Raw genomic sequence first — 14,523 nt, 5'->3', positions numbered from 1 at the left:
ATCAAAATTGATGGTCCTAATATGAATAATTGGTAATCTATTGATAAATATTTTGAGAAGAAACTAAAACTAGTATTTGATTAAAAACTGGGAAAATTTCCTCATTTATGAAAAAATGTATGTAAAAGTATATGACATTTCAAAACTCAGTGGCTAATACCACTAACCCTTTATTTTCTTGTTCATGTTAACAATTATCTGACTGATCAAAGAAGGGCTTAGCAGGGTGGTTCTGCTGCAGGACACTTGTGAAAAAGCAGAGTATCATGCAATCCATCTAAGGTGCATCTGCTACTTTGCGTTTGTCACACGCTCAGAGTGATGCTGAGGATGTGGCTGAAATCTGGACAAATTTTAAGTGGCAAAGTGTTGTCACATTAAGGAAAAATACACTATGTGAACAAGTTGGTTTTCTCGTTTGGTTTTTCAAGGAAAGATTTTCATTTGTTTGTCAAAAGATTGCTATGTATTCTAAGAAAGTTTCTCATTTTTCTTTTTGCTTTATGACTAAATGAAATTAGCTTGCAATGATCCCAGACTTGCTAATAGTACATGGAAGCACATGCCAGGGTATTCTGGGGCCATTGCATACCCCCAAAATTTTGAGATTTGGGAGAATATTAACCTTACTTGGCTATCAGATCTCAACTCCCCATTATTATAGGCATTTCCAGAAGTACATCTCCCAAAACCCGTTTTCCCTTTATGGTGTCTTGTAGAGTTGCTCAATGAGATGTCCTCTCATGATATTTAAAAGTCAGAAAAGGATGATTCAATATTCATTGACATCTGCAGGTAGGCCCTTGGACTGAATTGAGAACTGGAAAATCACATGGAAAGGTGCTGCAGGCAGCCAAGAACATCAGCATCCTCAAATCTAGACTTCCTAGACAGGTCCAAAGACCACATGTAAGGCAGCCCAGACCTTCATGGTAAGATGCACTCTGGCTTCTGATGGACCATCAGAGATTCCCCTGTTTCAAGCATCAGCTTCCTTGATAACCATAACCCCAGGCTTGTATTTTGAATTATAATTCCCTGTTTATAATTACAGGTATTTTTCTTGGAATATGCAGAGCATCTTAATCTTTTGATGTATGAACACTGATTGAGGCCATAAAATGGATTCCCCAGGTATCATCATTGCTTTCCTTTATTAAGTCAGGAGAGACATTGCCTAGTCTCTGCTGCTGGGCTGACATGGAAGAAAGAGTTAGAATGCAGAGAGCCTCCCTGGCCCCTCTTACCAAAACCTTCAAACCTTGGCTGCATCTGAGAAATGCTTTCAGCAGATGAAAGTACCAGGAGGAGCGGCTGGGGTAGCCCAGCCTCACATATCGACTTCCCTAAGGGGTTTTTGTTCTGGCTTATAACAGCGTGGGAGGGTAGCTGTACTCCTGTTGACAGTAATAAGCTGCAAAATCTTCCAGCTCCAGGCTGCTGATGGTGAGAGAATAATCTGCCCCAGATCCACTGCCACTGAACCGCGATGGGACCCCGGTGTGCAGGTTGGTTGCATCATAGATCAGGAGCGTAGGGGATTTCCCTGGTTTCTGCTGATACCAGGCTAAATCATTGCTAATGCTCTGACTTGCCTGGCAAGTGATGGTGACTCTGTCTCCTACAGATGCAGACAGGAAGGATGGAGCCTGGGTCATCTGGATGTCACACCTGACCCCTGAAATTGGAAACATTTAAGACAATTTACACACTTAATCATGTTATAAGAAGACATCCCTGAAGACCCAGACAGTACTGATCACACTGGGCCGAATAAATTCCTAGTGGTCTTCTTTCTTACCCAAGAGCCAGAGAAGCAGGAACCCCAGGAGCTGAGCGGGAACCCTCATGTCCATGCTGTGTCCTGACTGGGTCTGACTCCTGCACAGGGTGTGACCAGCCTAGCAATAAGTCTTCAGGGCAGGGGGCTGTGCTCTGGGAACATGAAAATCAGCAGGGGGTAGCTCATCTCAGTAACTCAGCACAGGCTCAGTGTCCCCAGGTGTTTGAGGGCATACCACGGCAGCGGAGATTTGTCTGCGGAGAATATATTTCTCCAAGATGGACATTTTGTTACCAAGTAATTTATTGGGCATCTGTTTCCAAACCTTGAAGCAGTTGTGAGAACTACATGGAGTCATGCATTTTAAAATTGTATTGGGGGTAACTAGGAAAATATGTCTTTGTGTGTGTGTGTGTGTGCATGCATGTGGTTTATTGAATAAAGTCTTAGAGGGTGGAACTATCAGTTCTTCAACATGCTGTGAAGTTATTTCAGTTGTGGGAAGGAATACTTTGTGATATACTACATTTTTATAAGTGTGAAATTAATTTTTTAATAAAAATTATCATAAGCATGTTAGATGTTCTCAAAATAATTTTGTGATATCCCTAAGTCATTGTAATTACCAGTATTAGGTCAAGCAATTCACTGCAGATATGCAAAGATGGTACCATGATTCTTCAATGCATGCACCATTTACAGACACACCGTTATTCAGAGCTGTAGGTCTTTTTAATACTCAGAGACTAGCTGCACCTTATTCTTGGTTTGGTGAGCCCCATATTCTGCCTTCTTTTTGCCACTGGTTAAGATTTCTCACAGTTCATCAGCATGAAGGATGAATAGTGATGGGAAATCTGATTACTTTAAAAAAATCTGTTTCTCTCTCTAATGTGGGAGACTGGATTCCGATAAACTGAAAATGTGGATCAATCCAGGCTCCAATGATACCTGGTCTCCAAAGCAGGAAGACCAATATCATATTCCCCTAGTAATCCTCTGAGCTCTACTCCCTACTAGCATGTTCCTGGGAACTCAGGAACAGTTCTCCTAGAGCCTGGCTTTCTGGAGAGCAGGTGAAGGGGAGGCACTGGGGAAAGGCCAGGTCATTGAGCTGTTGGGTGTATGTTCCTGCTGTGCACCATCAATGCCACTTTCCTCTTTTACACTTAAGCAATGAATGGGGACATCATCCTGACCCGGATTCCAGTCTCTGTGTTGGGATCTGTAGAGGGGGAGAGTCTTCATCTCCTGGCAAACCACTGCTTATGTATATGAAAAAGTATTTTAGATTCTAATAAAACTGGACAAAGATTTAAACTCCGATTTTTCACGTATCTAACTTGGCCCTGAGTGTCTCAGCCTGGTTCAGCAACAGAGGGAGTGGAACAAATTGCATCCGCATCAGTAGACTGGAGCCTGAGGACTCCAGGGAGCATTTGCATGCAGGACTAGGGGTGGCCAAATCACAACAGTCTAGCCTGTGCACAGTCCTCCTGTGGCCTTTCTTGAGCCTGAATTTTTAGAGAAACTTGCTTACATCCAACTTGCCAGGATCCAATTTCAGAGAGACACAGTTTTAGATGTAAGTTCACATCTTTTTTTTTTTTCCCCTGCGTGGGTGTGCTGGACTGATGGAGGAAGTAGTTATGGAGCCAGGAATACGGGGCCATCTTGAAGATCAGATGAACAAAATCAGAGGCATTGCACTACCTGACTTCAAACTATATACTACAAAGCTACAGTAATCAAAATTGCATGGTTCTGGTCAAAAATAGGCACATAAATCAATGTAACAGATTAGAGAACCCAGACTTAAAGCTGCACATTATAATCATCTGATCTTGACAATGTTGACAAAAGGTAGCAATCGAGAAAAGGCTCCCTATTTGGTAAATGGTGCTAGCATAACTGGCCAGCCATATACAGAAGATTGAATCTGGACTCCTTCCTTTCACCATATAGAAAAATCAACTTACTATGAATTAAAGACTTAAATGTAAAACCTAAAACTTCAAAAACACTAGAAGAAGAATCTAAGAAATACCATTCTAGACAAAGGCCATTGTAAAAATTTAATGACGAAAACTCCAAAAGCAACTGCAACAAAAACAAAAATTGATAAATGGGACCTAATTAAACTAAAGAGCTTCTGCACAAGCTAAAGAAACTATAAACAGAGTCAACAGACAACCTACAGAATGAGAGAAAATATCTGTAAACTCTGTAAACTACGCAACCTACAAAGACCTAATAAATAAATGTTTTAATAAAAAAGTTTGTATTTACCTTCTGCTGATGCTTCCTCCATACACCTTCCTATTCAGTAACTGCTTCCCCATCTCAACCAAGGTAATTGTCATTCTGACGTCGAACACAGTAATTTGTGTTTTTATGTCTTTAATGCCATATAAATTGAATTGTGTGTTTTTTTCTAGCTTTATTCTTATTGTTTACTACTTTTGAGTCCTTCATGATGGCCTGTGGGCTCAAAATCCTGCCTGTTGTAATTTTCTGTGATTCTGAAAGATTTCCTCTTGAATTTCTTATAAGGCATAGCTGCTATTAATGAATTCATTCTGTTTATCAAGGAATATTTTCAGTTCTGAAGAATATTTTCACCAGAAACAAAATTGCTGGTTGTCCTCTTTTATTTCCTTTTACTATTTAAATATGTCATTCCAATGTCTTCTAGCCTCCTTCAGTCCTAATGAAAACTTAGTCAATGGCATTATTATTGTGTCATATGTAGAGTCAGCTTTTAGTCCTGACACATTCATGAATTTCTCTTTGTCTTCCAACATTTTTAAGTATAATGTATTTTGTTATTAATCTCATGTTATATCCTAAAAGGATTTCATTGAATTTCTTTCATCTATAGATTAAATTACCTTTGTGGTTCATTATTTTTAAAAAGCTGTTGTCATTACTATTCCAAGTATTTTTTTCACTTTCTCTCTCTCTGTTTTCTTTGTGACTCCCTTTACACACTTGTTGGTATCTTTCAACCTGAGCTATAATTCTGTCAAGTCTTGCACATTTTTTCTTAAACCCCTTTCTGTATTTAGATTCAATAATTTCAGTACATCTATTTTTAAGTTCACTGAATCTTTTGCCATCTTAAACTGATGTTGGACTTATCTAATATATTTTTCAGTTGAGTTATTGTCCTTTTTGTTTCTAGAATTCCCACTTGATTCTTTTCCATAGTTTCTATTTTTTAAGAGTTTCCATTTGCTGAGTCATTGTCTTTATACTTCTTTATGTCTTTAAAACTATGTGATCATAGTTTTAAGAATAATTATTTAAACATCTATATAACAACTGCTTTGTAGTCTTTGCTAAAGCTGATATTTAGGACAAGTCAGAATCAGCTTTCATTGACTGTGTTTTCTTGCTACAGTTGTTTTGTTTTGCTCCCTCAATATTGATCATACTTTTCTGTTTCTTTGCAGGATTTTTTTAATGGAAAACTGTACATTTTAGATAATATATTCCTGTACCTCTATCAGGAATATATTCTATTTTTCTTAAAATTTGTGAGTTTCTTTATAGTTACTTCCCTGAACTTACAGTAAGTCCCTAATTCATGGCGGTTGGACTTAAAATGTTTTGACTTTACATTAGTGTGAAAAACTTGTATTCAGTAGAAACAGTGCTTCCAGTACTGGTACAACTACTCTGTTTTTCACTTTCATATAATATTCAATGAACTACCTTACAATAAATTATAATAAATTACTGGTGGTGATAAATGAAAGTGACCAGTGAAATCCCTTTTGGAAGGAAGCCTTGGACAAAGCTAAGACAGCTGTTCCTATCACTCTTCCTACTTGGTCATTCGCTGACTTTCTTAGCTTTGAAATTTATTAAAACAGGGTACTTCTCTGCGAATGAACAGCTCTTACTGAGTCAACTGTTGGATAAATAAATATAATTTTCTACCATTTACAATATTGTAGAAATCAAATGGATACCTGCACCATGCACTGAGCTGCGTTTACTGGGGAGACTGAGAATTATTGATGCCATGTTAAGAATCACACTGTGAGAAACTAATTCTGGAAATGTGAGATTCTGGTGGCACAGTTGAAGAGGATTTGGCTATATGTGCATAGTAATTATTTCCAAAAATATGCATGTTTGCAAATTTTTAAACTTCTGATCTCACCATCACCCTACTGTCACCCACATTATATTCCAGGCATTCAGGCACTGTAAGTTCTCATTTTGGTGTTTCTTCAGGTTCACGGTGGCTGTTCTACATCCTTGACATTTCCACATAATATTTAGATTAGCTTCTTAATATAAATTTGAGTATACTTTAGGATTTTGATTTTTCTTATACGTAATAAATGTTTTAATCTTTGAAGAACTGACATTTTTATAATACTGAGACATTCAGTCTTTGAGCATAATATGAATTTCTATTTACTTAGGTTTTTTTATTTTTCAAAATAATATTCTGGAGACATCAGTGTATTTTTAGTCTACTTTTTCTAAATAATTGATACTTTGATGTTTTTGTAAATGGTGTGTTTGTTTTATAATGTTAATTTTCAGCATGTTTTTCAGTTATACAGAAATAAAATAGATTTTTGAATCTATGAATTAATAAGTTGATCTTGAATCTAATGATTTTCTATTTCTCGTATCAATTTTAATAGTTTCTCTGTAGACAAATTTGCATTCTATCTGCACACAATCCCTCATCAGTGAATTATGACAGCTTTAATTCTTCTTTTCCAATTTTGATTATTTTTGTTGCTATTGTTGTTGCCTTATGGCTCTGGTTGGGACACCTATTGACGTCCACTGATGTAAATTTGATCCAATGGCCATTACTGTGAAACTGTGTTTAAACCTGGCTGTCCGTCTTGATCGGAGGAAAAATGCAGGAATCAGAGTCTAAATACATCCAGGGATTACTTTTTTAAGATCCTCAAAATGCCCAGGCAGAGAAGAGATGCTAAAATTGAGTTGTCATTGCAGCAGCTATCTGTAAAGGAAGCAGCTGGTATAATCTAGTAAACAATGAAGGTCTTGCAGAGGTTTTTGTTTCAAGTTGAATCACTGTGGGAGGGGAGCTACTATACTTCTGACAGTAATACACTGCAAAATCTTCAGGCTCCAGGCTGCTGATGGTGAGAGTGAACTCTGTCCCAGACCCACTGCCACTGAACCTGTCTGGGATGCCAGTGGCCCTGCTGGATGCACCATAGATGAGGAGCCTGGGGGCCTGCCCAGGTTTCTGCTGGTACCAGGCTAAGTTGCTGCCAACACTCTGACTGGCCCTGCAGGAGAGGGTGGCTCTTTCCCCTGGAGACAAAGACAGGGTGGCTGGAGACTGAGTCAATATAACTTGTCCGGTGGTACCTGAGATTGGAAATAAAACAGAAAAGTCACCCAGTGTAATTCAGATCAAACCCACTGTCTTCCTAGTAGAGCCAGAATTATTGCTTTATATTGAGCTTTAACGATTGCTTTTTCTGAGCAGAGTTGCCAGGTAACAGGACCCCACAAACTTGAGAGGGTTTTCACTGACATGCAAAACCATCCCATGCTCCCCTCACCTGGGAGCCACAGTAGCAGGAGGAAGAGAAGCTGAGCTGGGATTTCCATGGTTCTCTCTGGGTCCTAACTGAGCAGCTCTTCTCCAGAGCTCTGACCCAGGCATTGATATGGGCTCTGGACTGCAGGGCGGCTGGGAGGGACATGCAAAGCAGCTGGGGCGGGTGCTGGGCTTCCAGCTGCTGAGACCATCTGCCTCCCCTCTCTGCAGTCAGCAGCCCATGCCCAGGTGATCAGGCCAGAAAAGGCCGTTGGCTCAGCCTGAGGCTAGAACTTCTCCCCTGTGGCCAAAGAATTTAACCCCTGTGTTCTCTTGTCTCACCATCACCTAGATTCAACCACAGAATGTTTGGCACAAGTCTGTTAGAAACAAAATACAAGGCTGTGGTTTCATTTTTCTCTTTGTTGTCCAACTGTGCCTAGTCAACTCCCTAACTGCATAATGGATCGGGTTGAAAAGAAGAGTCTATTACAACTTTATCTTCCTGATATACTTGTATTTACTTGTTAGTGATCTTTTCTGAGGGTCCAGAAGCTGTCTCATTCTTTGCAGGAATTAAAAGAGTAACATTCAATTAACCTCAGCACTGTGGGTGCGAGGACTTTCACAATGGCACAGGTAAGTGAGACCTGGGCTCTAAACCCTCAGGGTAGTGATACCATTTCCCTAAAGACAGAAGATGGTTCTGTCCATGCAGGCAAAGAACTATTCCTTTTGTGATCCTCTAATCTATCCACCACGCTATTCTGAACAACACATTCATCAACCTAGACTCAGAGCCTCTTCAGATTAACATTTTTTAAAATTCCTCTGTTCGTAGTACTGATTCAAATTCACAAAAATTCTGCTGTTTTCCTAAAGCTGTTAAAAATCATTTACTTTCACATGTCAGGTAAAAGCAAGTTCAGATGTAATCATCATTCATTCAGGAATTGGAGCTTCATCCTTAGCTAGGTTTATTTTCCCTCCAATAGTACAGAAGTTACCATGGCAGGCCCTGAAGTACTCTCTGGGCTGGTGAGGAAGCTCCATTGCTCATGGATTGCTTAAAATTGATCAAGTTATGTAACCTCCATTTACCTCAGTTTCCTTATCTGTGAAATGGTGACAATAGTAGGATATACCTTACAGTGCTATGTACAGCTTAAATAATATAAAGCATTTACAACATTATTTAGGACAGTATGTACACTGTTGTTAATTTTGCTGTTGGGATTGTTAAAATATTTAGCATTATAATTATCCCCCTTAACAGAGGTGCATGGAAAATATTCTTGAAGTTCATCAAATGTGTTTCAACCACAGCCTTGGTTCTATAGCCTTTCTTCCATTCATCTGGTTGCAACTCTCAAAATTCTAATTATTTGATCTTAAAACAATAAGTTAGTCAGGTCTTCAATCAGCTCCACCAAGCTCTGTTCAATGCATTTCTTCTCATCAAATATTACCAAAACTTTATCCTATAAAAGGTTAACATGTCCTATTGTTGTCCTTCTTTCTTATGTAATCCTTATTCTGCTTTGTTATCTTTTTGTCTAATTCTTGTCCCATGACTCACAATGAGGAAAAACTACCATCATTACTTGGAAGCCTGTTTCAGAATAATTTCTTCAGCCTTGTTGTCTTGAAATTTTGCAAATTGTCTCGGAAATAAGCATATTCATTAGGGCAGTTTCTTATAAAATAGAGGATTTTATCTATTTAGGTTCTAAAAAATTAGAGTGTCATGAATGTGCTAATTTTTAAGTTAAAATTTAAATTTCAAAATTTAAATACTCTAGTTTTAATGACAAAAGCTAAAATAAAATAAAATAATGTCAGAAGCACCCAGGGAAATACAATACAATAGAAAACACAGGCTCTGTCATATGGACTAATAGTACATATTACTTCATAGATTTCTAGATACATGTTAGAAACCTGCTGTGTATGTGTGAAATGATGATCCAAAAATTGAAGAGTGACTGAATTAAGGAAGTCCTGCATTGCCCAAAGACTTCCCTACTTTTCCTGCTATGAACAAAAGGCTACAATGCTATTCCCATGACTATCAAAATGCTTAGCCACTTGAGATAAAGGCAGAGAAGATTTACTGAAATGAAAGCATTGGAAACAGTGGAGGCTTGTCCTGTGATGTTGTGGATGTTGTTACGGTTCTTGTTGTTGTTGTGATTTTTGTAGTTTTTGTGGAGTACAGTGGGAGTAAAAGCAGCTGGAAGATTTGTAAGCTCTGCTTTTCTTCATACCCACAGCTCCCTCTAGAGCTGAACAGATGATGGTCAAGGAATCTCTGACACCTCTAGGGAGTCTTGAGAAGTCTATCCCGAATCTTTCCTGATAAATGTTGTTTGAGTCACAGATTAGGTGGGACTGAGACACAGAGTCAAGGACTAGATCAAAGGACGAAGGGAACCGAGTTGTGGTTATAGGTGCAGGGAGCAGGGTTTCACCAATTTCAGGAGGTGCCTCTCTTCTATCATCATAAGGAGAGAGGCATCAAACCAGGCTCACTCCTGCAAGAATCATCAGGTAATTTTGGAGAGAAGGAAGTATGAATTCTTTGTCAAATAGCTTTTTAAAATTCATAGTTACCTAACCTTTGTTAGTATTATTTATCTTCTTTACATACACCGAGTGTTGGAGAGCACATCCGCAGTTGGAACTCAAGACTTGTAATCACTACTTATGTAAGTCGTGCCAGTAAAGAACAGAAAATTCTGCATTCATTGGAAGAGGGTGGTTGACTACAACAGGTGTTTAAGGCTCTGCCAAACTGTTTTCCAAAGCTGTCATACCATTTTACACTTCCACTAAGAATGTATGAGAGTTCCCACATTTCAATTACTTTTTAAAAAATTACTTAATTCACCGAAAACAATGACCAGAACAGCTAATGGTCATAAAAACTATGTTTTTCTTAGCATTTTCTTGCTAGTTCTCTGTCATTGTCATGTTTCAGGAATTTGAGAACAGAATCAATACTATCCAAGCCACTTTTCAAACACTTTAACTAAGCTGTAATATTTAGGATGGTAATAGGAGATGTAAAGGGAGTTTTAATAGTAGTAATAATCATTCTCTATATTTATTATTTTCCTACTTCATAAGGCAATGTACTTGGAGCAAAATACCATTTGACTTAGGAGTCAGAAAAAAAGAATTATAATTTCAACCCTAAAAGTAAACATTAGAAAACTATTGTTTGTCAAAACATGGTATGAAAAATGGCATCCCAAAGTGATTGTTTATTTATTTACATTTTCTCAGACAATTAGAAAATAGTACAATTTCTTACGAGGCAACAATATTATAGATGTCAAAATTTTTAAATATGGTAAAATACAGAAAACACAAAATTGGCCATCTTAGTCATTATTGAGTGTACAGTTCAGTGGCATTAAGTATATTTGCATTGTTGTTCTACCATCAGTAATATGAATCTCCAGAAGTCTTTTTATCCTATATAGCTGGTATAGTTTACCGTTAGTGGGATGAAAGACCCACTTCAGTCAGTGACAGGGTGAGATCTGGGATGCAGATACAGTGTTTTATCAAATTATCTGTGGTGGCTTGGAAGAGCCTAACAAAGACGTGAAGCTTCTGGGTCTCTGCTGCCTAGTCTTTGCAGGAAAAGCAGATTGACAGGTCAGTGCCCCATCTCCCACCCACCCCAGGATCTCAGGCATCCTCTACCCATCCACAGGGGTTGGGCTGAGTTAGTGGAGGGACTCAATCTGTCTTTCCCTGTTCTAAGAGTACAACCTCTTTGGGCACCCATTACTCTTGTTGCTTGACCCAGTCCCTTCAGCCTCGGTTGTCCAGTTCTAGAAGGGAGGTCATGTACTGTAAAAACTTGACATGTCTGATAACGTCATCCACCCTAATGGAGGAATCAGATGTCCCCTGTACCAGCAGAAGTACCCTAACACCCTGGTATTTCTTGATCCTGTGGAACCCATAGAAGGCACACAGGGGAATCATTCCATCCACATTAGAGTTAGGAGGCCTGTCTGGGTTAGTATGGTGGCCTAGACTGCAACACTCCCAAGAACATGCACTATAAAAGGAAAAAAAATGATCGGAAACATTGAGTTTGGGATTTCACGGTGGCAGCCCAATCAGGCGCCTGGTCTGGTCCAACTTCTTCCATACTCAGCTCAGGATTTTTCAACCTGCACCTCCATGCCAGGTTTCCCTTGCTCTGCAATGCAGCATTTAATGTCCAATTGCCATAGTCAGATGGGGTATCACCCTATTAACAGATTGTCTTGATGTACACTCTTCAGTTGCTTTGTGAGTGAGTCAGCTCTTCTAGCATTAAATAGATCCATTGGCCTTTGGATGACAAAGTATATGGAAAGTCCATCATATCCCATGAGAGTGTGTCCATTGACATGTGGCTTGAGCAGTAAAGAACTTTCCTTGGTCAGAGTGAAATCTCAGTGGGCATCCAAAAACATGACATAAGTTTATCTCAGGGGTGGTCATGGGAGTCCCAGCATCCAGTTGAGTGAGATATTTGTCTCTTACAGGTGGCAAGCTGCTACCATAGTCCTTTTCTCCACAGAGGGGATGCTTTAATAGTCCAGTCACTCAGTTGCATTGCTATTTTCCTGATCAGATAGCTAGACTGTTGGCAATGGCCCATGAGTTGGTAAAAATGTAGCAAGAGGTGGCAGAAAGGCCTGCATGGCCATTACCATTGCATGTAGTTTGGACCATTGCGTGGAATGACCATTATCAGTCTCAGTAAAGAAAATGGTCATCCACTGGCTAGATGATAGCCACCCCCAGTCTGCATGTTTTGCAGAGCCCTAAGTGAACCATGCCATACCGATGTAGGCATGTCTGTGAATCTTGGACTTCAGGTAGCCAAAAGCAGAGCCAAACCATCCCCCATGGGTCATCTAGTCCCTTCTAGCAAGCTCGCCAATTGTTCAGCAAGCCTTAGGATCCCACTGGTTGCTGGCTAGGCCTGATTCTGAATATACCATTTCTATTTGATAATTCAGCTCTATTGAGCCTGTCCAGTTTTATTGGTTGGCTTTTAAGCACCCAAGTGAAATGGAGCAGTTCACCCAGCAGTGCCACACACTTGGTGCTCAGCCCTAAGGTGTCCAGTCCCTATCAGTTTCCAAAAGCAAGCAAGGAATTGCCATTCCAAAGAGGCACATCTGGTGGCTGCTTCAGCTAGTTTATATGTCCAGTATCTGAGAGGCTGGCTCACTCAGTGATAATTTTCTGTTACCACAGACTCCAGTCAGCATGCAGAGAGACTGTGGACACCTGAACTGCCATCAGGCTAACAGGTTCTAAAGGTCTAAAAGAAGTGCTTGGACCATGTCTTGTTGAACAGCTTCCAAGGCTGCTGTTGCAAAGGGCTCTGTTAAAGGTTGGTGGCTTTGTTTGTGATTTTGATTTTGACTAATGTGACTAAAAGCCCACCCCAGAGAGGTTTATGCTGTTTCCAATACCCAAAGAGGCCTACCAGCTGTTTTCCTTTTTATTAATGGTTGCTGCTAGTACCAACAATGTTTAACTATATCTGTGATCCTTCCTTGGTTTCCTGTCCGAGTGGCCTTCGCATTCAACGTGAAATAGTTCATTGTTAGTCTCTGTTGCCCTAAAGTCTTTTTGCCCCCCCAAACTGAGTTGCTCCATGGTGACAGGGGGCTATGTAACATTTTAATCTGTTTGTAGCAAGTCTTGAAAAAAGCAGGTAATGTCTTGTTCTTCACTTAGTAGACAGTACTGTTTTTGTCAAATAACCCACAGAGTCATGCACAGCTTAGGTGGTAGGCTTCAGTGGATATTCCCTTTTGTTAAGGCTTGAATTCTTAGCTGTGAGGGAACATATCTTTTATGTAGCAGTGATTTTCTGTGGTGCAAATATCAATGCCTGTACTGCATTCTGCAGTGGGAACTACAGTCACCAACCCCAACATGGCCCGCAGGGCACCATCCACAAGCAGAGAAGCACCATGGCCACTGCATTTGTCCCTGAACCTCTCAATGTCATTGGTTAAATTTTCCCCAATGGAGACCTATGGGCTCTGGCACTCAGAAACCCAGAAAAGTATTTCCTTATTTTCTCCTTTTATTTTTACATGGTCTAGGGCCACTGGTTTCTGGTGAGCACTCAGAGGCATTGGCTGCATCCCTAACTGTGCCATTTAGATGAAGAAATTTGGATCTGCAAATATTGTTTTACCAAACAAATACACCAAACTCTGCCTAAGACTTCTTTGAACTTTTCCTGTATCTCTTATTTAGAGAGTGAGCCTCTCTTCATGTGAAAGCCCAAATAGCATATGTTGGTTCCCTCTCAGGGATCTTAGGGTCCATTTGAGCAGCAAGCTCATCTAAACTCATGGAAAGAGTGATCTATAAGCCATTGATCCTCCCTCACTCCCCATAAAGCACCCAGATGCATGTCCAGGTCTTGCAACTTCCTGTCTGAAGGCCCTCCCCTGGGTCAAGTAATGTGAGGTATCATTTTTCCCACTTCACCAATAAGCCATGGTTCTGTCATACTAGAATCCTCTCACTGGGGCAATTTCGTTCAGCAGGTTAACTGTGCAGTGATTACCAACTTACCCGAGTCCAGGTGTGGGGAAAAGAAAGAGAGATCAGACTGTTATTGTGTCTGTGCAGAAAGAAGTAGACATAAGAGACTCCATTTTGTTCTGTACTATGAGAAATTATTTTGCCTTGAGATGCTGTTAATCTGTAACCCTAGCCCCAACCCTGTGCTCCCAGAGACATGTGCTGTGTTGACTCAAGGTTTAATGGATTTCTGACTATGCAGGATGTGCTTTGTTAAAAAAGTGCTTGAAGGCAGTATGCTTGTTAAAAGTCATCACCATTCTCTAATCTCAAGTACCCAGGGACACAATACACTGTCAGGGACCTCTGCCTAGGAAAGTCAGGTATTGTCCAAGGTTCCTCCCCATGTGATAGCCTGAGATATGGCCTCGTGGGAAGGGAAAGACCTGACCGTCACCCAGCCCCACACCCACAAAGGTGTAAAACCCGATTATGTTCTATTTACTGAGATAGGAGAAAATCGCCTTAGGGCTGGAGGTGAGACATGCTAGCGGCAATACTGCTCTTTGATGCACTGAGATGTTTGTACACATGCACCGGTCCCCTGGGCCCACTTTTCTTT

General features: G+C 40.0%; 1 gene segment (V, D, J or C); it reads right to left on the bottom strand.

The window, feature by feature from the left end:
• Positions 1-1,367: 1,367 nt before the first annotated feature.
• On the bottom strand, positions 1,368-1,856 carry LOC701068 (immunoglobulin kappa variable 1-39-like). The segment is given in 2 exon segments: positions 1,368-1,678; positions 1,802-1,856. Coding segments are annotated over 2 exon segments (366 nt in total).
• Between the last annotated feature and the right edge of the window lie 12,667 nt (positions 1,857-14,523).

This window comes from Macaca mulatta, chromosome 13, assembly GCF_049350105.2.
Source record: "Macaca mulatta isolate MMU2019108-1 chromosome 13, T2T-MMU8v2.0, whole genome shotgun sequence".
NCBI classification, from domain to species: domain Eukaryota; kingdom Metazoa; phylum Chordata; class Mammalia; order Primates; family Cercopithecidae; genus Macaca; species Macaca mulatta.
The sequence above is the reverse complement of the archived record's forward strand: the minus strand, read 5'-3'. Positions and strand labels throughout refer to the sequence as shown.